The 24,259-nt window shown below is 59.5% G+C and overlaps 1 protein-coding gene across 5 annotated transcripts; it reads right to left on the bottom strand.

Annotated features, from left to right (window-relative positions):
• Nucleotides 1-103: 103 nt before the first annotated feature.
• Nucleotides 104-22,473, bottom strand: BRPF1 (bromodomain and PHD finger containing 1). 5 transcript variants are annotated; one of them, XM_037904637.2, is made up of 14 exons: nucleotides 22,338-22,472; nucleotides 21,098-21,706; nucleotides 18,654-19,613; nucleotides 15,109-15,265; nucleotides 13,849-13,980; nucleotides 13,195-13,341; nucleotides 11,936-12,248; nucleotides 9,613-9,915; nucleotides 4,803-5,090; nucleotides 4,562-4,709; nucleotides 3,669-3,805; nucleotides 3,457-3,575; nucleotides 1,224-1,378; nucleotides 104-1,046 (listed from the first exon to the last, which is right to left on the bottom strand). In XM_037904637.2, exons 2-14 carry the CDS (start codon nucleotides 21,694-21,696, stop codon nucleotides 863-865), a joined length of 3,642 nt encoding a protein of 1,213 aa, XP_037760565.1. In that variant the 5' UTR covers nucleotides 21,697-21,706; nucleotides 22,338-22,472; the 3' UTR covers nucleotides 104-862. The 5 variants fall into 5 exon arrangements, with proteins under 5 accessions (XP_037760565.1, XP_037760566.1, XP_037760563.1 ...); XM_037904638.2 differs by having other exon boundaries at nucleotides 13,213-13,341; XM_037904635.2 differs by having other exon boundaries at nucleotides 3,457-3,805; nucleotides 22,338-22,473.
• Between the last annotated feature and the right edge of the window lie 1,786 nt (nucleotides 22,474-24,259).

The raw sequence follows: 24,259 nt of genomic DNA, 5'->3' as shown, positions 1-24,259 counted from the left end.
CCCTACCTAAGCCCCGCCCCTTGGCACTGCCCAGGCCCCGCCCCCCAGGGACCCCTGGGCGGACCACGCCCCCCCGCCCCCAGCACCAGGCCACGCCGGGGTGCCCATAGACGGTTTATTTTCTAAGAATCAATAGATTTTCTTCCTTCCAAATAAATACAAACGAGCGTCCGACCGCGGCGGGGAGGAGACGCGAGTCCAGGGGGGCGGGCAGGGCGCAGCCGATCCCAAGAGCTCCCGTATCAAAGTGTGCGAGTAAGAAGGTTACAAAGAGACGGCCCGGGCTAGGCAGGCTGGAAGGGCCCTGATAGGAAGCGCTGTTTAGTACCAAAATGCTTCCCCCAAGACACTGAAACGGGCTACAAATGAGAATAATTTAAATTCTCCATCCTGTACAGTATTTACAGTGCCCCTGCGGGCATGGGAACTTCACCCGCGGGAGGTGTGCTCAGTGAGCGAGGCACCAGCCCCAGGCAACCGGGCCTCGCTGGGCAAGGGCCATGCCCCTGGGAATGTGAAATTCGAGACCGAGCAGGGCCAGGCAGGGCAGCACAGTAGGAGGGGAGGCTCTAGCAGCGCCAGCTGGAAAAGAGGGAGGGTACAGAGGGCACTGCTGGGCACTGCCTTCTGCAGCAGGCTACAGCTCTGCCTGCTTCTGCTCTAACACACTCACTCCTGCGCTGCGAGCGCCAGGTGCTCAGCCACAGCTGCTTTCAGGAGCACGCTCTCTGTCCCAGTGACTAGGGCAAGCCCTGCTCCTGTGCAGACCAGCTGCACTAAGTGCCCAGGACCGAGAGCCCTGTTTGCCCTGAGACTGAGAAGCCATGAGCAGAGCCAGTGGATCAACGAGGGAGCAGCGGTGTCAGTCGCTCTCGCTGGAGTCACTGCTCTGTTCGCCTTGCACCTTGTTGCGATGCTGCATGGCACGGTGGTAGGCGATCTGCACAGACTTGCGGATGTTTGACTTGCGGCCCTCCAGCATCTTCTCCTTATCCAGGTCCTGGTTCACACCCAGTGGCACAAGCTTGGTCCGGGGCAGCCACTGCCTGGAGGAAAGGACATCACACCTCATTTGAGGCTTCCCATCATCTGCATACCCCACCCCCTCCCTGGTGGAGTTCACTGACTCGCCCTCACCGCCCCGTCCCCAGCAGGCCATGCTCTGTCTTGCTGGGGGTGCAGAGCTGGCACACATCGGGAGAAAACCCTGGCCCGGCCCTTACCAGGTGCGCTTGTTGTCAAAGAAGAGGACGAGGTAGAGATGCTCTCGTGCTTCCTGAGTCATCTGCTCTCCCAGCTTCAGCACCTCCAAGGGAGGCACGGGGATGGGGACGCCATGATGGAACATGCCCTCCCGTGGCATCTTCGGGTCAATGATCTGCGAAACCAGCAGGGAGACAAAGGTGAGATCCCAGGGAAGGGGCAGGAGGGGAGCACAGAAGCCCTCACCAGCCCCACTAAGACACTGAGGAAAGCCTTTCCTGGGGGGTATAAAGGCAGAATCAGGATTGGAACAAGCAGAGTGCTGCCCGGCCCCTAATAATCCGCTCTCGCACCCCCGCTCCCTCCCCCCGGCTCAGCTCTTGGCAGCAGCATCCCTTGAACCCCACCCAGCAGGACTTGGTTTGAACAGTTCATTCCTAAGTCTTGTGCTTAGAACCCAAAGGCCCCGTGTCAGTGATTGCACTGGAAAGAGGCTGGCTGACACCAGCTCCCTGAGCGCCGTGTCGGTCACCGTGACAACCCGAAGCAAAGGGGCTGCAGGTGTGTGCAAAGAGGCAACACCACAACCAGTTCAGGCTAAGCCACAGGGGCTCTCTCCAGCTCACATCCCCACTTCAGAAACAGCCTTAGCTCATGCCTGTGTTTGCAATTCCTTGCCTTCCGCGATGGGCCTCTGGCATCACTGACAAGACAGCAGCTAGGCAGCTGGTGTGCCGAGAGCACTGCCGGCCATGCTGACCAACAGACTCATTGTTTCCTTCTGTCGTCTCTGCTCTTCTGTTTAGACTGCGAGCTGACTGGGGCAGGCTCTGTGCATACAGCACCTAGCACAGCAGAGGCCTGGTCTGTAACTGGGGCTCCAAGGCAATGCCCCAATACTAACAAACCAATTATCTTGAGAGCCTCAGGGAAGAAGAGCCTCCAGCTCCCCAGGGGCTGCGCCTACCACTGGACTCACAAGTGAAGCCGTACTGGAGACCCTAGAGCCCGCAGCTCAGTCTCCCGTCACCTTGGGGACCAGATCTGCAGGGACAGGGGTATTTCCACACTCAGAGCTGAGGCTGGAGAACCACCTTCTGAGGTTTGATTGCTAGGTTTTAAGGCCAGAAGGAACTTTATAATCTGAGCACCTGCAAAACACGGGCCAGAGAGCGCCACCCAGCGATGCCTGCACTGAGACCCACCACTGGGGCTGACTAAAGCAGGACTAGTTAAGAACTGAGGAACAGCTGGGGCCAGGATCACTAGCCGAGGGAGCCAGCCAGCAGGCCACATTCTAAAGGGGTTCACATATCATCATCAGCAGGACTGTGCTGGGTCAGACCAATGGTCCAGCTAGCCCAGTGTCCTGGCTCTGGCAATGGCTAGGTGCTGTAGAGGGAATGAACAGAACAGGGCAGTTATCGAATGATCCATCCCGTTGCCCACGCCCAGCTTCTGGCAGTCAGAAGTTTAGGGACACCCACAGCCCGGGCTTGTGTCCCTCCCACCCTGGCAAACAGCTGTTGGTGGGCTGTCCCCCATGAACTTATATCGTTCTTTCTTTGAACCCAGTCATACTTTTCTTCACATCCCCTGGCAACGAGTGCCACGCAAGAAGTACTGCTGCCTAACCATGTTACGTGAAGGGGCAAATGATGCTTCCCTGTTCACCCACTCCACCAGTCACGATTTTACAGGCCTCTCTCCCATCCCCCCAGTCCTCTCATTTCCCAGCTGAACAGCCCCGGTCTTTCTGATCTCTCCTCATACGGAAGCCGTTCCATGCCCCTAGTGAAGACCATGCATAAGTGTTCTCTCTGGGAGGCCGGGGGCAGAGGAGACCTGAGGCCACCCCCAGATCTCAGTATAAGACCCAAGAACAGGGGTACCCCAGAGGATTTGCACACTGGAGCAAATGGCAGATGTGCTTTAGCCCTAATTGTTATGGGAAGCAGGAAGCCCCTTGATTCCCGCACTAGGCACAGGGCTCAGGGAGACTAGCCTACTATTGGCACAAGAGCAGCAAACCTTCAGCCGGACTGGCCCAAGGATGGCAGTGACATGGGGTGCAGATCATTTGGGTGCAAGGGGAGGGGATTCCCAGGGTTCTGGCCCATCCAGTAAGAGTGTCAGCTTGTTGGCCAGAGAGAGTCCATCCAGTCCCTCACTATGAGTCAGGCAAAGGTTCTGCCAGGCCCCAGATCCTGCAGGGGGAGCAAAAGGAGAGGACGCGCAGCCTGCTGTACCCACCAGTGCTGGGTACGATGGGTACCCCCGGCACTTAGCCCACACCAGGTCCAAGGCATCCAGAGAGGAGTCTTCGTCTTCCGACAACCACCCGGCTCCACGCCCAATGCTCTTCCGCACCACTGCGCCAAAGAAAAGGGGGGGAAGAATTAGCACTGACGCTTCCAGACAGCAACAGGAGCTGGAGGCTGCTGGCCGAGGCCCAAGATACTCACTGCTGTGACCCACCCCTCGCCCAGCACCAACAGAGTACGACTCGTTTTCCGTTCCAGAGGTATCCTCACTGCTGTCCTCCGGGAAGTTCACACGGGAGAAGGAGGGCTTCCCTCTGCCCTGCTTCGAGGGCGTCGTGCTGTGGGAAGGCAGGGGAGCAGTCCTGTTACTAGGCGCCACATTACCCTTCCAGGCACTGCATGCGTGTTTGTGTGATGGGAAGGGACCTTAGGACACCCACGCTTTGGGGAGGCGGCCAGCTAGTGCCCTCAGGAATAGAGCCCACAGCGCTCGGCAGAAGAACTGCCCACAATAGTGTCCTGAGATATGGGGCTCTCCAGGTGCCTTTGAAAGGGGGAGTCAGTGGTTAAGTGAGAAGAGTTCCCCAGATGGCATGGGGCCCCCCCACTCAGCCTGGGTCTTCACTCCAGGGCAGGCCTGGGGTCCCTCTATCCACAGAGGGAAAGGAACTGGCACAATCCACCCAGTCCATGCTGGCCTCCAGCAGACACACGTGCGGGAGCAGCTTCTGTGCAGGTCTCTGGTTCGGGCTCTCCAGCCATGGCCTCACCAAGAGGGCTGTTTGACAGCTACCCGCAGGGCAGGGCTGAGCGCTGGCAGACTTAAAGCATGCCAGGCCCAACGAGTCCCAGCGTCTGGGCCTTCTGCTCCTCAGCAGGCATGTCACAAACATGCGTGGCTTTGGGCGCTGCATGTGACAGGAAGGGGCAGCTGTGGTGGGTGCTGCAGCCTTGAAAGGGTCACTGCTAAAGGGCTTTACCAACAGGCTGATGGACCCACTCCTGGTACAGCCGCTGGGACAGAGCCCCTGGCTGGCCTAGTGCCCGGGCCCGGGCCCGGGCCCAGCCGGAGCAGAGCCGCCCGGGCACGGTACCTGGTGCGATCCGAGGCCGCGCTGCTGCTGCTGCTGCTGCTGGACTCCGAGTCAGAGCTGCTCCGCGGAAGGCTGCAGTCGTTCCGGTAAACCAGGAAGCTCTTTTTAACCGGCTGGCTCCCGCCACTGAAGCCATTGGCTGACAGGTCTGCAGCAGAGCCAGGCGAGGGACAACATCAGTCACACACACACATCCAGCACAGCCCCCTCCGACCCACGCTGCTGTCACGGCCACACTCACCAATGGGAGGGTCTTCGGTGGATTTATCGCTGTCACTCTCCGAGCTGGAACTTGGCCGTGGGCTCCTCCCTCTTTTCCGCTGGCGCTGCGACCCCTCCATTACTGGAAGCTGGGGGGGACCTATTGGGCTACTCCCATGCCCTGCAGCTAGCTGGCTGTCCCGGTTCTTGGGTGGGCGTCCGGGTCGTTTTGGGGGCCCTGCGGTTTTGGGGTTCTTTTTGGAGAAGAGCACGGAAGTCCTCCTGCCGACCTCATGCGCTGGGGTGGAGGAAGAGTTGGGGCCCAGACCTGGAACAGAGAGGATGAGAGAAAGCATGTTCAGAAGCTGGGCAGCAGGCTCCACCGCTCTGCCCCACTCCCAGCTCCCCAAGGGAGCTCTGGAGATCTGCCCCCACAGCTCCCACCGCCTCCGGTGAGGCCCTCGGGCAGCAGTGTGCACAAGCACGAGGGGAGAGCTGTGGGGAGCCCAGAGCTGGCACAAGAGGCTTCCGATCAGCAGCAGAGCTTCGTAAGGAAGGGAAAGTCCCATGCCTTGTCCCATCCTGCGGGAGCCTTGCTCGTGGGCCTTGCCACCACTGCCCTCACATCACCAAACCTGGGCAGTTAGCGGAGTTGCCGAGACTCCTCACAGGAGGGGATCTCTGGAGAAGACTCCACCCTAGCAGGTGCAGCCACTCCCTCGTGTTCAGAGACGCCAAATTCAACGAAAGGAAGCAAGATGAGCAGCAACAGCATCTCCCGAATTCCTCAGGCTCCAGCTGGGAGCTGCCCAGTCCTGCTGCACCCCTGAAAAGCTACTGACATCTGAAGTGCTTGTGAAAAAGCTTGCACTTCCCTGTGCTAAAGACCGAGCAAGCCTGCAGCAGGAAAGTCGTGCAGCCCCCCAGGGCCCCGGATTCCCACAGGGCCCCATGCCCACAGTCAATTCATGGCCTGTGGTTATTTCTGACAGGGACTGGTTTGAAGGATGGAATTTCTGCCATGCTCTCAAGGCAGCCAGACCCAAAGCCTCCTTCCTCGTGTGCGCCAGGGAAGGGGGAGCTTGTAGCTGGTCAGTGGCTCAGCCCCTAGCTCTTGGTTGCTGCACTGTTCTCCAGGCAGCCTAGCTGACCAGCCAACACTGCTGGCTGCCATCCACCTCTGACTCCGTCCTCTGCAGCCTGGCTCCAAGGCACAACGCAGGGAGCATGCCCTGTCAGCCAATTAACTGCCTCTTGGGGGAAAGCTGCCAAGCAAGTGGCAGCTGCAGGCAGGTCCTGGCACAGCTAGGAGACGGGAAATGAAATGCTGGGCACCTGGCGCAGCAAAAAGGGAATCCTGGATTGGAAAATGCCCAACTCTACACTCTGGAGTTGGCAGCTGTTCCATCTGAGACGAACAGGACAGGTCATGCCTGCCAAAGCTATTGATCCCAGCTTTCCTGACCTTCCTGGGTCACGCTCACGCATGGCCCTGCTAAGGAGTGCCAATATGTGGGGTGTGGTAACCCTGCCCTGGCACTAGGCCCCGCAAACAGCAGCACAGAATGCTGCCCTGGGGTGGGACAGCCAAGGAGGGGGGCACGAGCTGGGGGGGGCTCCGAACTCACCCGAAGGGGCAGTTGGAAAGAGCTATAGGGGAAGGAGGAGGATGCAGAAGCTGGAGCGGGTGGAGCTGGGGAAGAAGGTAGGGGATCAGATAACAGAAGAACTGGGAAGTGAGAAGGAGGAAAGCAGGAAAAGAGGAAAGTCAGACCTGGCTCTGGGACCAGACACTCAGAGAGGGAAGTGGAGGGAAAACATCTACAGATGTGCAGCAGAGAGCATCAAGGCAATCTACCTGGTGAAAACAGGACAGGCTCCAAAGACAGTTTAAACCAGACCCTGCAAAGGGTAAGAGAGACATCCCCTGCCCCCACAGAGCCTGAAGCACGTGACCAGAGATTGACACAGCAGGGAGGGGGGAGTGTTGACCTGGGAATGTGCCCTGGGGATGGGAGACCTGAGAGCCTGTCACCTGAGCCAGGAGGGGGAGGGAGAGGTAACACCTCTGCCCAGGAATGTGAAGACAGGCTGCAGGAGAGAGCCTGCTGGGGGGGGGTTGTTTAGTTTTCAGTTTGGGGCTGGGTGGAGGAACGCAGGGAACCCCAGGGCTGGGGTCTAAGCTCCCTGCTCCCCCAGAAGGACTTGACTGAGGGGTCCTGGTTGTACCCACAAGCTCTGGTTTGGACTGTGTTCCTGTTGTCCAATAAACCTTCTGTTTTACTGGCTGGCTGAGAGTCTCGGTGAATCCCAGGAAGAGGGGTGCAGGGCCTGGACTCCCCCACACTCCGTGACACAGTCTAGTGACACAATACAGGTCAAAGGGGCCCAGTGCCCAGGTGAAGGCCCCAAGTGAAGAAACCCGCTTGGGGACAAACTGGGTGCAAAGACAGCCCCAGGAGCAGCCACCCCAAGGAGAGGCAAAGAACAGGCCAGCGAGAGCGGAGCTGCACTGCCAGCCCAGGAGAGGAAAAGCTGCCCAGGCTGCTGGAGAGCGATCTCTGTTGCTAACAGCGCGGCTTTGGACCTAGCTGGGCAGCGTGGCCAAGGCCCCACGGATCCTGAGCAGGGATCCTGGAGACGCCCGTTCTAAGCATCATGCCTTGGCCACGACTGTGCAGTTTCAGCTCCTGCTGCCTGTGGGGCTTTCCCGTCTCACTTCTCAACATGTCAAAGGAGTCCTTGTCGTCTTGGTTTGCTCCACCTCCCCTCCCAGTTAGCCCAGCCGGGTCAGCCCACTCCTCCCAGCAAGTTCCTGTCCCCTCCCGCTCTGGCCCCGCCCCTCCTCCTCAAGGGCCCAGCCCGACCCCCATCCAGAACCCCACCCCCACCTAGGCTTCCCCCTGCTCCCATCCAGGCTCTCCTGACCCCACCACCACCTGGACTCCTGCCCTGCCCCCATCTAGGCTCTCCTCCCAGTTAGCCCAGCCAGGTCAGCTCACTCCTCCCAGCAGGTCCCCATCCCCTCCAGCTCTAGCGCCCCCACCACCCGACTTCGCCCCACCCTGGGCTCTCCCAGCCCCTCCCCCACCCGGGCTCCTGCCCTGCCCCCATCCGGCCTCTCCTCCCCAGGGGCCCAGCCGGATCCCCATCCAGAGCCCAACCCCCAGTTGGGCTTCCCCCCTGCCCCCATCCAGGCTCTCCCGGCCCCACCCGGGCTCCCACTCTGCCCCCATCTGGGCTCTCCTCCCAGTTAGCCCAGCTGGTTCAGCCCACTCCTCCCAGCAGGCCCCCTGTCCCCACCCACTCTGCCCCTGCCCCCATCCGGCCTCTCCTCCCCAGGGACCCAGTCCGATGCCCATCCAGAGCCCTGTCCCCATCCAGGCTCTCCTCCCCAGGGGTCCTGCCCCCACCTGAGCTCCTGCCCTATCCTCGTCTGGCTCTCCTCGCAGTTAACCCAGGTGAGTTGGCTCACTGCAGGGAACTGGCCAAAGGGTTCCATCAGCCTACAGGACAGGCCCCAGGTGGAGCAACGGGTAGTGATCAATGGCTGCATGTCTAGTTGGCAGCCGGTATCAAGCGGAGTGCCCCAAGGGTTGGTCCTCGGGCCGCTTTTGTTCAATATCTTCATTAATGATCTGGAGGATGGTGTGGATTGCACCCTCAGCAAGTTTGCAGATGACACTAAACTGGGAGGAGAGGTAGATACGCTGGAGGGTAGGGATAGGATACAGAGGGACCTAGACAAATTAGAGGATTGGGCCAAAGGAAATCTGATGAGGTTCAACAAGGACAAGTGCAGAGTCCTGCACTCAGGACAGAAGAATCCCATGCACTGCTACAGACTAGGGACCGAGTGGCTCGGCAGCAGTTCTGCAGAAAAGGACCTAGGGGTTACAGTGAATGAGAAGCTGGATATGAGTCAGTGTGCCCTTGTTGCCAAGAAGGCCAATGGCATTTTGGGATGTATAAGTAGGGGCATTGCCAGCAGATTGTGGGACGTGATCGTTCCCCTCTATTTGACATTGGTGAGGCCTCGTCTGGAGTACCGTGTCCAATTTTGGGCCCCACACTACAAGAAAGATGTGGAAAAATTGGAAAGCGTCCAGCGGAGGGCAACAAAAATGATTAGGGGACTGGAACACATGACTTATGAGGAGAGGCTGAGGGAACTGGGATTGTTTAGTCTGCGGAAGAGAAGAATGAGGGGGGATTTGATAGCTGCTTTCAACTACCTGAAGGGGGTTTCCAAAGAGGATGGACCTAGACTGTTCTCAGTGGTAGCGGATGACAGGACAAGGAGTAATGGTCTCAAGTTGCAGTGGGGGAGGTTTAGGTTGGATATTAGGAAAAACTTTTTCACCAGGAAGGTGGTGAAACACTGGAATGCGTTACCTAGGGAGGTGGTGGAATCTCCTTCCTTAGAAGTTTTTAAGGTCAGGCTTGACAAAGCCCTGGCTGGGATGATTTAGTTGGGGATTGGCCCTGCTTTGAGCAGGGGGTTAGACTAGATGACCTCCTGAGGTCCCTTCCAACCCTGATATTCTATGATTCTATGATCTTTCCCTCCCAGAAAACTGGGAAAAACAGCATCTCCAGTTGGTTCCCAATCCCCTTGGGAGGAGCCCCGCTGCAAGGGGGAGCTCCCAGCCATCTTCAGAGACACTAATGAGGAACCAAGGAAGGAGCAGGACCTCTCCCCACCCCAGCCTCTGCTCTGGGAGGGAAGATCCATGGCTGCTGATTCTGCATCCTCCAGCCTTCTCATGCCCTGCCCAGATGTGGGGTTACGCCAAGCCCTGGGCATAATGTGCTGTGCCAGAGCGTCAATACCACCTCCCAGCCAGTACCTTTGCCAGTTTCCTGGCTGCTGCTCTCCTCTGCAGCGCTGTCGGTCTGCATGTCCTTCTCACAGGGGTGGTGGGCCTGCAGAATCCCCCTGGCGGAGGGGCCGTGTCTGTCCAGCACATCCCGTGGGTGAGCCAACTTCCGGCGCAGGACTGTGATCTCCTTCTTGATCATCTTGGCACGGCGGGAGCGCCCGATGCTCTGCTTCCCAGCATTGACCTCATCCAAGTGCTCCAGCAAGATCTTAAGCTGCTCCTCCAAGGGCAGGTGCTTCTGGTTCTCTGACAGCAACAGCCGCACCTCCTCTGTGGGCACAAAGAGGGGCAGATAGGTGAGAGAAGCCAGGTAGGTCTTTGGAATTCCCTTCCTCCTGGACAGGGGACATGGCAATCCAGAGGGGATTAACCCACGGGCACAGAACAGTCACCTGAAGGGGCCCAAGAGATGAGCTCCTTGGGAGGGAGGAGCCGAACAGGCTTAGCCTCAGAAATGCACAGAGAATAATCCACATCATGCTGAATGGGCCAGGGACTGGCAAGAATAAGACAGGGGTTTGCAACTGGATAGAGCAACACAAGAATCAATTCATTCGGGGGTGTCCTGGAGCAGGGAGAGGAAGGTCGTTCCCCCCCGCCACCCCCAGCTCTGGGGAGACCCCACTTCCTGGGCCCTGTGCTCAGCTCCAGGCCCCTCAATTCCTCCGGCAGCCCAGACTGCAGGGACAGGGCCAGCCCTGCGGGTGGGTGGTCCAGGCGGTGGCCCAGGGCGGCCCGCCAAAGGGGGAGCTGTGCAGGGTTTGCCCGATTTCTACCTGACCTGCTGAGAGCTAGCTGGGCTAACAGAGGCAGCAGACAGGAAGGTGAAGCAGCTCTGGAGAGGGGGGGAGGGACCCGAGCTGCAGGGGGCAGTTGGACGAAAAGCTGAGCTAGATAACTCCTCCAGAGCCGGGGTGACCCTCCTCCCCCAGGTCCCACTGCTCCTGTCCCCCCCTCCCATTCCTCCCCAGAGCCCCTGGTCACTCTGGACTAGGCGTATCCTCCTGTCTGCTGTGTGCGGGGGACTGATATCAGGGTGTTCCCCCTCCCCACACCTGTGTACTGGTCTCTACTGAGCTGGGATGATGGGACGGGGGAATCGGTGTGATCTGCTGCCTCTATGGGTCCAGCAGCAGCTGCTTGGGTCTGAACAGACCTTCAGGCACCTGACCCTGAGTGCTTTCTTCAAGAGACAGCGTGCTCGCCATGCACTCAGCACACACACGGTCTTTCACACTCCCCTCAACACATACACCTCACAGCACAGACCTGATATCAGGAGCTGCTGCTCTTTTGCCCTTTCCTTACACAGCCTGCAGGGAAAGTGACCTGGATGCAGGGAGCCCGGATGTCGCTCCTTGCTCCCCCCACACAGCTCCTGTCACTGCATCCAGGTCAGTTTTCCCATGTGGGTGCAGAAGGGGGATGCAGAGGCTAGGGGCACAGGAGGGGGGCAGAGGTTGAGGTGAAGAGGGCACAGTGCAGGGGTTAGGGGTGCAGGAGGGGAGTGCAGGGGTTGGGGTCAAGGGGGCACAGTGCAGGGATTAGGGGCACAGGAGGGGCTGGGGGTTGGGATGAAGGGGGCACAGTGCAGGGGTTGGGGTGAAGGGAGGGTGTGGAGCCCATGGGGGCCAAGGGCAATGGGGGGGACCCACAGGGACCACGGTCACCAAAATGCAAGTTCACCCAGGGTGCCATGTTCCCTAAGGCCGGCCCTGTGCAGGAGCATGGGGATGGCCCTGATAAGGGCAGTGCCCTCCATTCTGCACCCTCACTGCTCTGCTGGAGGGAGCTGAGAGGGAAGCAGTGACTGAAGGGAAGAGTCTGGCTCAGAGGCACACAACAGCAGCTTGCCAGAGGCCCCTGCATGGCACAATATGCACGATGTCACCCCCGAATCCTTAGCACAAGACCACAAAAACCAGATTCTCTTGTTGCAGGCTGACCCTGCGCACCGACAGCACCATGGGGCAAGCCAGGAAGCCCGTCTCCAACTGGGCGAGCATGTCACAGCTGCCAACCAACAAAATGCACCTGACCCTCGGGGTCCAGAATTGACCTGGGACTGGCCCTGTCTCTTTGGGGAAAGGGCATGTGGGCTGGCTAGGAGACATAAGAGGATGTGGCAGAGACTGCGGGGGGAGGATGGGGGCACTAGATTATGTGCTGAGGAGGGGGGACAATCTTGCCCTGGCCTCCAATGATCTAACAGAAATTCTCAGCTGTGACTTCCACAGGTGACCCTCCTGCATGCAGCCTTTGCACCCTGGGAGGGGGTGTCAGTACCCACCCTCCTCTGTGTCTCGGTGCAGCGCTTCGTCCACAGGGATGCAGTGTGGAAAGTGCATGCCTGTCTCAAAATCAATGCCCATCTTCTCCGCTTGCCGGCGAGCCTGGCGCAGCACAGCTCCCCCCTGCTCTCGCAGCCGGACAGCCGCACGGTAAAAGATTGTGTCCTTGGCATTGTATTTCAAGCAATTGCTGACAATCAGGTTGAAATCTTCCTCAAAGTCATCAAAGTTCAGGTAACGATAGGCCTCCAGGTTCTGCTTCATGGTATAGAAATCCATTGGCTTCTTGATGTGATCTAGATAGTCTGGGACCTGCACAGGGAGAACAGTCAGAGCTGAGCCTGGAAGTCATACCTCAGAACTACCTGCTCCAAGAAAACAGCTGTTAGAAGAATCCAGTCCTGGTGCTTTGCCCCAGATGGCATTGCATACCCTGCAAACACTGCCCGCTCTGTGTAGACACAGGGAACGGCAATACCCCGGCACTACCAGACTGGGGCTAGACAAGCGGACCTGCATACTGCAGCCCAACCCAACACCGGGAGCAATACAATTAGAGATATTTCAGAGGTGCCATTGCACACCGCACAGCCCTAGCCCTCTCCTCCAGCCGGTGGCAAGCAGGAATCCGGCCCCGGCTCTGGAATTCCCCAGGGCATGGCAGAGGCTTGCTTTAATCCCAGATGGGTTGGAGGGGATGGAATTTCATAGCCCAGTTACACAGGGCTCCAAGACATACAAACACACAGAAGAATTGCAAGAATGGGACAGCGGGCACAGGCAGGCACAGTGCAACCCTCTCCCCAGCCCCTGGCAGGACAAGGCCGAGAATGACACAGCTGACAGACTCGGACAGTGTTTTCTGCTGCACCCGCTCGGGAGAAGTCTGAGGCCAAACTCATTTCATGTCTATGCCTAGACAGAGTGCTTCCAAGGGAACGGATGGGAGCGTGCTGCGGGTCCCACTGCACCTTGCCTTTCCAAGCAAGGAGCCCCGCTTGCCTGGCCTGGCCTGGCCCACCATGCACGCAGAGAGATCGTTGACAACCAAGAGGAAGACGGACCATTAATCTCTCTGCCAGTCCCTGCTCGATGCTACAGTCACAGCTGTGCTCAGCTCAGCTGCCCATGTCCCCACTTGGCTAACTGCCCCGGGCTGCCCGCTAGCTGTCTGGAGAGCACCATTTGCTGCCCTTGGCATGGGCAGACTGGGGTTGAGTTCGAGCGAAGTAGAAATCTGGGGGGAGGGGGTTCTTACTTCGTAGATTTCTGTTACCTCAGACAGAGGGACCGGCTCGCTGAAGATGTTGCCCGTATCCTTCTCCTGGAGCTGCTCGAGAGTCCTGCGGAGGAGGATGAGGAAGGGGGTCAGCTGCATCTCCAGCGCCACCTGCTGGATTTTAATCTGAAACACAAGAACAGGGCGGGACTGAGCCTTTTGCCCCCTTGACCATGCTACAGCCAGCCAGGACAGCTACTGCCCTTGGGACGCAGACAAGGCTCACAGGGTGAGATCTGGACTTCAGAGAGATCAGCTTTGTAGCAAAGAGGAGCCATTTCCCAGCTGCTTCAAGAGGCCAACCTCCCCGCGTGATGGCTGCACGCAGGATACTCTGACTGGAGAAACAGGCTCTGACTCAGCATGTCAATGCCAGTGAAAAGCAGAGATGCAGGAACTGCACCTGCACTTCCCAAAGCCCCACCCCCGTTCAGACCCTGCTGGGGCAGGGCACCGTGTAAGCACACACCACCGCACGGCATAGACAGGAGAACCAGCCAATACCCGCAGGGGGGACCTGCGCTCCCCTCCCTCCCCATACTCAGGTCAGGAATATGGGCTCGCCCCACAGCTCCTGCAGGATGGGCCTGCTCTGTCACCCCCAAGCTCCCAGGAGGGACACACAATGGTTACCGTCTCTCTCTTGAGCTTCTCCCGTTTGCGTATCAGCTCCACCAGCAGGCGCGCGCGCTCTAGGTCATGGCGGAGGCGCTGCCATGATTTCAGCTGCTCCTTCAGGGCCCAATTCTTATCCTCTGTCTCCCTCTGCAGGAACATCAGAGACCATGAGATGGAGGGAAGCAGCTCCCTGTGGCAGTGTGCTGGCACTCTTTCCCCCGTGAAGAGGGAGGGGCCTGACCTATCTTTATTTTAAAAACCCTGCCTACATTTTCAGAAGTGACTTGTGATTTTGGGTGCCCCGGCGCACCCAAAAATGGGTTGATTTCCAGCCAGTGCCAAGCCCCTGCGGTGTCTCAAGTTGGGCAGTCGCTTCTGAAAGTGCAGGCTCCTCGTCCCTGGGGCTAGAGAGACCCTTCCCAGCACTGACCCCAAGCAGCACGGCCTGCCAAGTCTGCAGGTAGAAAAGCTGGTGTGCCTCCGCAGCTGCTCAGAGCTCTGCTAAGGGGCAGTGGAGCAAAGCTAATAATACTCTGGTCAGTTTCGCTGCTGGGGCAGCAGGGAAATGGTGGATTTCACTCTGCTGGGGATAGCTGGGGGCAGGCGCTGGAGCTGCTCTCCAGGAGCAGCCCACAAACCTGAGAAGGAGCAGAGTAGGGGAGACCTCTGCCCCATCCCAGCACCCAGGGTGCCGGAGAAGAGGTAGGGTAAGAGACGCCCACGAGCCAGGAGGCTCTAAAGTGGTGAGCAGGGAGCAGAAACCCCCTGCTCCTTTCCAGAAACCAGAGGCACCCACTAGCGACAGACTGATGCAGACGGTAGGAACAAGAAGGGCCCAGAGCCAGAACTCTGCTAGGACCCCTGCATCAGGAATGGGGGACTGTGTTTCTCCTCGGGACACTGCCATGGACCTCACTAGTAGGTCCCCCACTCTCACCTGGCCTCTGGCTAGCGCTCTCTAGTAGGTTTTTCCAACCCCTGCCAGCTGGAGATGGGCAGGAGAGACCAAGCCAGCTAGACACACTCTTTGCATCCCTCCCCACGGCGAGCTTTGGAAGGTCATTGCCTGGCAAGTCTAGGATGCTGAACAGAGTAGAGAAAGGGGAAGCAGCTGTGGTGTGGAGCTGGGACTGCCCTTTCCTCCCAAGGACAGTTCGGGCCATTCTCCAGCATGGCTCTGAAATTGCAGGCACCACATACAAGAAATGCTTCGGCCCCAAGGCCCTGGGGTGCACAAAGCACACAGGGCATCAGTGCCCAGAGCCCACCCCGTACCTGGTCACAGTTCCTTTGTGACTGCAAGTGTGTCTGCAGCCGGCGCAGCAGAGGCACCCCATTGCGGGACTGTCTCTTCAGTGTCCAGTAGCTGTGAAGTCTCTGCATGAACTGGCTCTTCCTCGGGATGGTTAAACGGTTAGTGATCTTACTGAGCCTGGGGAGGGAGGGAAAGCACGTACATGATCAGCCAAGTGAGCCCTGCCACGGCCAAACCAGGCCCAGCAAGAGGGGCCTAGTCACACAAGCCAAACACCAGAGACCCAGCTCAGGGTTGGCTGGGGAGTTTCCTGCAAGGCAGCAGTCCAGCCGAGAAGGGCATGGGACAGACAGGCTTCTCTGCAGGACTGTGCTCCATGGCATTCTGAGGGACAGTTATCATCCTTCCTCCTGCACATCAGTCTGGCAGGCGGGGCTGGGAACTCTGCACAGGGGTGCTGCAGACAGGATGGGCCTTCGCAGGCCTCTGTGAAAATTACAGTTATTATGTGCACGGTGGTAGTGCCTGCAGCCCGGGTCTGGGCCCCGTTGCTGGGCGCTGCACACACAGCGAAGGTCCCTGCCCTGAAGAGCTCCCAACACACAGTGTGTGTAAGAGGAGGAAAAGGGGGATCACGGGGCTACAGGGGTTAGCACCAGGCCCAGCTGAGTGACAGGGCCCAGGGACTCCAGGGACATGGGTTTCTGTTGTCAGTCACCAGCTGAGGGGCCATCACTGGCCAGCCTCAGGGCCCTGTTTCTTGTGGGGCTCGCCACAGGGCGGGGCTTGAGGAGGGCTGCGCAGGCAGCAGCCATGTGGCCTGGGAGGTTGACCCAGCCATGGGGGCGTACAGGAAAATCTTAGTCCAGCAGTTCTCAAACACATAGTCCATGGGAGTCTGCCAGACACCTGGCGCTGACTCTCCTCAGTACTGCATGTGTTCCCAGTGCTTATTTCCCACCTGGGCATCCATCAGGCTCATGGCAGCAGTGGCTAAGGAGCTAGCAAGAGCCAGGTGCTGTACGAAGTCCAGCACAGAGCCACCCTGAAGAGCTTACGGTCTAACGAGAGCAGACAGACCCAGGGCGGGGGAAGGGGTCGAACGCCAGCTGAGTGACCAGTGTGGTGGCAGCAAACAGCATGCTAGGGCCATCACTTTTGGGGGGCAGTGTTAGAAGGAGATCAGCTAAATGGAAAGGAAAGGGAAAAGAGGGACAGAGGAGAAGAAGGGGAGAGTGAAGGGCCAGTGTGGCATAAAGCTGAGGTGAAGAGACTGGGGAGGGTTGGCGCAAACAGACAATCCGCACAGTCCAGTCCTCTAGACACCCAGAGTCCCTGCTTTAGCTACTCCTGCAGCTCCGCAGCTGGAGCTTCTGGCTGACTCTGGTCTGTGGGGAGCTGGGGGCTGGGCAAGGGGTGGAAGGTGCCCCTAACAGACACTCTGTTTAGATGTGATCCATTCTTCCCCGTGTGCCGCATGCATTTCTGGGGGAGCAGGGGAGGGCAGCCCTGTTAGATACTTGTTGCCACAGTTTGCACAGTAATAGCCAGCATTTTCACACACAGTTTCTCAGAAACAGGAGGGCCGCAGGCCAGAGCAATCACTTCTCCATGTGCTCCACTGGGACATAGTGACAGCAGCAAGCACACACACAGGCTGGCAGGGAGTCAAACAGAAGTCAAATCTCCAAAAGGAGAGACTGCAGGCCCAGAATCAACCAGGAGAAAGGCAGTGAGCCAGCCTAGTCGGCAAAAGGCCAGAACCCCAAGCCATCAGCTCAGGAACAGAGATCTCTCCCTGCACAATACATCGCAGCACTGTCTCTGAGCAGTCTACACCCATGTGAACCAAACCCCACCACTTCTGCCTATCCATCTGCCAGCCAACAGGGACCCAACACAGCCTCAGAGATCTACTATCAGCCTGAAAGAGAGTTGGAGCCAGGCTCTTCCTAGCCACAGGATGCGCTCCAAGGAGGAAGTAGACTCAGTAAATATTCAGTCCTATCAGGCATCCAGCGTGCTAGGATTTCACATGGTCACTGTCCAGGCCCTAGTTCATCCCTTCTCCCCATATCACAACACAAGAACAAAGAGGCATTTAATTAAACGGAAGACGGCAGACGGCATGAACTGGCTCTTCCTCGGGATGGTTAAACGGTTAGTGATCTTACTGAGCCTGGGGAGGGAGGGAAAGCACGTACATGATCAGCCAAGTGAGCCCTGCCAAGCCCAGCAAGAGGTGCCTAGCCACACAAGCCAAACACCAGAGACCCAGCTCAGGGTTGGCTGGGGAGTTTCCTGCAAGGCAGCAGTCCAGCCGAGAAGGGGATGGGACAGACAGGCTTCTCTGCAGGACTGTGCTGCATGGCATTCTGACCTCAACCCCAATAAGAGGAAACACTTTTTTCACATAACATGTAGTTAGTCTGTGGAACTCTCTGTCACATGATCTCACTGAGGTCAAGAACTTCAAGGCTTAAGCCAGTTTCTAACTATTAGAGACCAGGATAAGGTCTAACGTGGGGGGGCAGATCATCCCTAGTGTGGGATTCTCCTTCCTCTGAAGCTTCTGGGGCTGGTCACAGTCAGATACAGAAGACTGGATCAGACAGACCCTGGGTCTGATCCAGTCTGGCAATTGCTATCTCCTTGCAAAGCCCCACCGCTCTGCTGGTTACCAGCCCTTCATCCTCTTACCCAGCTCACTTAGCAAGGCCACCGTACAACTGGCATGCTCCCTGTCCTGCTTGGAAGGTAAACTGCAGGTCATGAGACAGCTAACAGGAGGTGAGAAACACCATGAGGACACCACAGATCCTGAGATTAGATGACCCTTGTGGTCCTGGCTAACCTTATGGGTCTGTGGAGCACAGGGGGTTTCCTAGTTCCCACAACTTCTACTGTGCTCCAGAGGAGTGCAGGTACCACTCCAGGCTGGGAGATGGGGCTGGTTAACAGCCAGCAGAAAGCATAAAGTTAGTGCCTTTCCTGGGACCCTCACATGATATCCCAGCAGCCAGCTCCATTCTGCACAGACTTCTTCAGCAGGATGGCCTTGGCCCTAACAAAGAGCTGAAAGAGCAGTAGGGCCAAGGGGAGAAATACAAACCAAGTCAGATAAATTAACAGTACCCCCTTTCTTCTACAGTGGTTTGTTCCAAAGTCCCTGAGGTTAACATAACAGGAAGGGAACCCTGGGAACCCCCAGCTGCTTCCTGCCGTTAGACTTACAGAAGCCACCTCCTGCTCCTGCCCCAGCCACCTTCAGGGAGTGGCACAGAGGAGAGGAGCTCAGCTTGGACGGAGGAAACTGGCTGCAAGCCCCAGAGTCACACTGCTTGCCGGATCCACCAGCGAAGCCACCGAGCACCGCGAACAAGGAATGAAATAAACCAGAGCTTGGAGGGGCTAATGACAGAGACACAGACTGTCTGGACAGGCGGGCCGTACCTGTGCGGGGCACGCAGGACCCCAAGGCAAGGGGCCGTACTTGTAGGGGGGGGCCACAGGACCCTGAGGCAAGGGACTGTCTGGACAGAGGGGAGAGTGCCGGGGGCCGTACCTGTGAGGTGGGATGCAGGGCACTGACACCACAGGTGCTGCCGCTCGCTTTTCTGCCAAGATCTTCCTTGCCTTCTTCATTTTGATTCTGGATTTGGCCTTTGCCTTCTTCACCTTCTCTGAGCTCCAGCCTTTGCCCTCCTCCTCCTCCTCCTCGTCCTCCTCCTCTCCTTCGCTGTGGGAGAGGGCAGGGAGCCTGCGCACAGAGCCGGGTGGCGTGTGGATGTCACAGTAGGCGGTTTTGCGCACACTGAAGGAGGTGCCGTTTGCTCCCGTCTCCCGGACGGGCTCCATTTTCATGTAGAGTCCAGCCTGCTGGGCACAGGTGACATGGAAGGCAGTGTAGCAGTTGGCCTTATGGCACTGGATGCAAGCCCCAGAGCCACGCTGCTTGCAGATGTAGCAGGTCAGCTTCCACCGGGCAGGTGGGATGTGTTCAATGCTGTCTATGGGCTCCAGGAACACAGTGTTGGCAAAGCAAACCTCTGGGATCCAGAGGGCACAGACCACATGTGCCCAGCGTCCATCGTCTGTCTGCTTGAAAGCACCACCCTTGTTCGGGCACAGAGCACAGTCCACTGCCCTGGAGGGGGACTGGAGACACCTTCTGCAGAGCCACTGGCCCTCAGGGATGTAGGGCACCCCATAGCACTCCTGATGGACAGCCAGGTTGCACATGTCACAGAAGAGGATGACATTGCTGTTCTGACACTCTCCATCGTTGCAGATGCAGCAGACTGCGTCCTCATCAACCAGGGCATTGGGGTCCCCCTTGTTGTGACTCTCAAAGTAGGACTCCTTCTCCAGCCGGTCCATTAAGTACTCAAAGATCTCCTGGGGAATGGGACTCACACCCTCTGTCTTCCGTCGGTCATTCATGATATCCAGCCAGATATAATCTTCCTCGTCCATGTCATACTCCACCTCCTCATCCAGCTCCTCTGCTGACTTTTCAATGTACCTGAGAGGCACATAGAGAGGGAATGAGTGACTGGGAGGGACCAAGAGCTAGTCCAGCCTAACCTTCCAAAGGGACGAGAGGGGGAGATTTTACCACCAGGGCCACAAAGCAGCAATAAGCCAGAAAGAAAAAGGAAGGGGAAGGAACCCACTGAAATGAGAGATATTGCCGCAAGCCCCTTTTCTCAGTTACTGAGCAGAACTACAGTATGCTGGTGCGGCCAGCACAACACAGCAAGGACACTGCACCAAACAATGCTCCTGCTTGGCAACTGATGAAGCTTGGGGTGTCTCACGAAGACAAGGCAATCACACGGAACATGGTACCAACCCCCAAGCAAGTTCCCATGTGTTCCGGGGCCATTTGACCTAACAATGCTGAATTCTGTGGTGAGAAGGCATAGAGCACAGTTTGGGTTTGTCATGACAAGGGACCGAATAGTCTCTTTCCCTCCCAATTGGGGGATTTGGTTTTTGGAGGAAGGGCTTGACCTTCTGGTTTCCTATTCCAGCAGCTAAGGGCAGCACTGACCTCGCCATTATCCTCACCTCCTCCCAAACAGCCACCCCGATGAGGCACAGGACTTGGAGATCTCTAGTACAGGGATCAGAAATTCAATAACGCTGGCCTCACATTCCAGAGACAGAACAGCAAAGTTCAGCTAAATGGTCTCCATTAGTCTGCAGACAAGTGGGGTAGTTCAGCTTTTCTCATGGGCTGGCTGCCACATCAAGTCCTACTTGGAATCTCATCTTCACACACATAAGAGGAGAAACTTGTATTGTGTTTTAAACGCTTACATTCTGGAGCAAATTCTGCAGCCAGTTACACGGAGCAGAACAGTGGAAGACACAGGGTACGTCTACACTGCGGCAACACACAGCAGCTGACCTGGGTCATCTGACTCGGGCTGTGAGACAGTAAAATTGCAGTGTAGACCTTTGGCTTGGGCAGGAGCTAGGGCTCTGACACCTGCAAGGGGGGAGGGTCCCAGAGCCTTAACGTTTACACTGCAATTTGCTAGCCCCCAGTCCAAGTCCGTTGACATGGCCCAGTCACGGGTATTTTACTGAAGTGCCGACATACCCTCAGGAACCGTCAGGCTCCTGTTCCTCCACCTGCTATAGGACTGTACCAGTGAGAAGGGATTTGATAACACGAGAGGTTTTGGCAGCCAGACAAGAAGTGGGAACCGAGTCTCCAGCTTACAGACCCCAGTCCAGGGCTAACGGGACACCACAAAGGGGAGAAAAGAAAAAGTCCCTGGAGCCTGAAACAACAGTGCAGCAGGATCTGTAGGATTCACCTCCCCAGACAGGCACCAGAGAGGCCCAGAGAAGGATCAGACAAGTACCATCTACACTGCGCCTGGACAAACTACTAGTAAATAGAATATGGGGAACAATCCTGCCCCAGCCCCTGGGGGACGGCTTAGATGAAACCTAGCAGGGAGTCCCCCCCGCCCTCCAACATGCAGATGGTACCTGTAGTAAGAAGTGGGGCGAGGTGGTGCATCAGGGGTGTCCTGCTCCAGCTCCCGGTACACCACCTCTGGGAGCTTGGGGGTGGTGCCTGCAGAGGCGCTGTGGTGATGGTGGTGGTTGGAATCCTTGCGCTTCTCCTTGTTCTTGTGCTTGCCAGCTTTAGGGGTGGTGGCCGGGGTCTCGGTGTTCTCCTTGTTGCTCCCATTCTCCGGCACCTCCTCAGGAGCCTCCTCATCCTCTGACACTACATCCAGGTTGTCAAAGATGCTGATGCGGTGCACGCGTCCATGCAAGTCCACTTCCACCATGCGCTGGGCCTGGGCGTAGGTCATCACTTCACGGCCCGGTGACTGCGAGGTCTCCGAAGGGCTGGGGGACTGCTTGTTGGCGGCGCGGGCCTGGCGCCCCTTCTTCTTGTGTTTGCGGATGGGAGTATGCTGGGGTGGAGGGGGGTTGTCATGGTCATAGTGGTAAAGATGGTACTCGATGCCGCTGTAGCTCTTGTAGATCTTGCGGCAGGTGCCCACGGGGCACTCGTAGGGGGGCTTGGTTGCCCGCAGATTGTGGCAGAATGTCTTCACGTCAAAGTCCACCCCCATGGCGTCACCTCTGCAAGGGAGAGGGGTGAGAGACAGGCATGGGGTGCTGTCACGTGCCCCCAAACCTCCCGAGCACTTGCCCCGCAGCGCTCTCACTACCCGCCCTACCCCCCTCCCTCATCCCCTGCGGGCTCGCCCCCCGGTGCCCCCCGCCACTCCCCCCGGGCTCGCCTCCCGGTGCCCCCCACACCCCGGGCTCGCCCCTCGCCCCCTGGTGCCCCCCGCCACTCCCCCCGGGCTCGCCCCACACCCCGGGCTCGCCCCGGTGCCCCCCACGCCCCGGGCTCGCCCCCCGGTGCCCCCCACGCCCCGGGCTTGCCCCTCGCCCCCTGGTGCCCCCCGCCACTCCCCCCGGGCTCGCCCCACACCCCGGGCTCGCCCCGGTGCCCCCCACGCCCCGGGCTCGCCCCTCGCCCCCTGGTGCCCCCCGCCACTCCCCCCGGGCTCGCCCCACACCCCGGGCTCGCCCCGGTGCCCCCCACGCCCCGGGCTCGCCCCCGGTGCCCCCCACACCCCGGGCTCGTCCCTCGCCCCCTGGTGCCCCCCGCCACTCCCCCCGGGCTCGCCCCACGCCCCGGGCTCGCCCCCCGGTGCCCCCCACGCCCCGGGGCTCCCGCGCGGGGCAGCGGCCTGGGACTCACCGGCCGCCCGGAGGCCGCGCTCAGCGGCGGAGCCCGGTCGCGGCGGGCGGGGGCGGCGGGGCCATGGCGGCGGCGGGGCCGGGCCGGGCCCGGAACAATGGAGGCTCCGGCGGCTCCTGGCGCGGGGCGGCCCCGCTGGGTAAAGCGCCTCGCGGCCCTTAGCAACCGCACTTTCGCCACGGCCGGGCGGGGCAGCGGGCGGGCCGGACGAGGCCGCGCCGGGCCGGGCGGGACAGCGGGGCCGGGTCTGGCTGGCGGGCCGGGGCGGGCCGCGCCCTACAGCGCCCCCCGGAGCCGGGCCGCGCCGGGCCGGGCGAGGCGAATCTGCGGCCGGGAATCACTGGCGGCTCCTGCCCAGCCAATGAGCGCGGGGGGCGCCGGACGCCTGGGTTCTCTCGCTGCTGGCGGTTCGAGGAGTAGGCCCCGCCCCCCGCGGCCAGCCCGGGATAGGCCCCGCTTGGTGGGGTGGGCAGGGGAATGGGGAGGGGGGCTGTGGGGGTGGGTAGGGAAATGCAGGGAGGGCTGTGGGGGGTCAGTAGGGGGACGCAGGGGGGGCTGAGGGGGGGCTGTGGGGGTGGGCAGGGGAATGGGGAGGGGGGGCTGTGGGGGTGGGCAGGGAAATACAGGGAGGGCTGTGGGGGGTCAGCAGGGGGACGCAGGGGGGGGGGCTGTGGGGGTCGGCAGGGGAATGGGGAGGGGGGCTGTGGGGGTGGGGAGGGAAATGCAGGGAGGGCTGTGGGGGGTCAGCAGGGGGACGCAGGGGGGATGGGGAGGGGGGCTGAGGGGGGTCGGCAGGGGGGATGGGGAGGGGGGGCTGTGGGGGTGGGTAGGGAAATGCAGGGAGGGCTGTGGGGGGTCAGCAGGGGGACGCGGGGGGGGGCTGAGGGGGGTCGGCAGGGGGGATGGGGAGGGGGGCTGTGGGGGTGGGGAGGGAAATGCAGGGAGGGCTGTGGGGGGTCAGCAGGGGGGGGCTGAGGGGGGTCGGCAGGGGGGATGGGGAGGGGGGCTGTGGGGGTGGGGAGGGAAATGCAGGGAGGGCTGTGGGGGGTCAGCAGGGGGACGCAGGGGGGATGGGGAGGGGGGCTGAGGGGGGTCGGCAGGGGGGATGGGAAGGGGGGGCTGTGGGGGTGGGGAGGGAAATGCAGGGAGGGCTGTGGGGGGTCAGCAGGGGGATGCAGGGGGGGGCTGAGGGGGGTCGGCAGGGGGGATGGGGAGGGGGGCTGTGGGGGTGGAGAGGGAAATGCAGGGAGGGCTGTGGGGGGTCAGCAGGGGGACGCAGGGGGATGGGGAGGGGGGGGTTGTGGGGGGTTGGTAGGGGAATGCTGTGGGGGGATGGTAGGGGTGCCATGAAAAATGCATTTTGGGGCCGCTTTGCTGGTAGGTTTCTCCTGAAATGGGCCGTGGTGGGTGGAGCCCAGTGGGGAGCAGGCCTGCCCTGTGCTGGGCCGGGCCTGCCCGCCCCTGGGGCCGGTAGGTGATGTTGTTGCTCCTGGAACCTGGGTGCTCCTCTCTGCCAGTCGCTTTGCCTGGTTATTCTGGGCTGGGCCTGGTGCCTGGGCTGGGGACAGGAAATGCCCCATGTGACACCCGCCTGACCCTGTTCTTTATTGATTCCAAGGCCAGAAGTGTCCCTGGTGATCCCCGAGTCTGACCCCTGTGTAACACAGGCCAGAGACCTGCCCCCCTCCGTAACCCCTAGAGCAGAGCTGTTAGAAAACAGCCACTCCTGGTTTAAACCCTGTGGGGCATGGAGAATCCACCAGGCCCCAGGGAAGTTGTTCCAAGGGTTAATTACTCCTCCTCTCAAACCAGGGGGTGTGGAATGATCCAGACCTAATGCAGGAGTTTCCATACCGAGTCCCCCCCCCCAAAAAAAACGAAACCCCGCCCCCCAATGGCCCTGGCCCCGGGAATTGAGTGCA

The sequence above is a fragment of the Chelonia mydas genome, chromosome 7 (genome assembly GCF_015237465.2).
Source record: "Chelonia mydas isolate rCheMyd1 chromosome 7, rCheMyd1.pri.v2, whole genome shotgun sequence".
Classification (NCBI taxonomy): Eukaryota; Metazoa; Chordata; order Testudines; family Cheloniidae; genus Chelonia; species Chelonia mydas.
This window is presented reverse-complemented; position numbering and strand designations above follow the sequence as displayed.

Bases quoted from the DNA above. Each gene is read 5' to 3' on its own strand.
- BRPF1 (XM_037904635.2), bottom strand. From the start codon at position 21,696: ATGGGGGTGGACTTTGACGTGAAGACATTCTGCCACAATCTGCGGGCA. The intron at 15,266-18,653 runs GTACGGCCCCCG...CTCCCTCCCCAG, and splicing joins CCCTGCATCCCACCTCACAG to GCTCAGTAAGATCACTAACC. The intron at 4,710-4,802 runs GTGAGTGTGGCC...GCTCTGCTGCAG, and splicing joins CACCGAAGACCCTCCCATTG to ACCTGTCAGCCAATGGCTTC.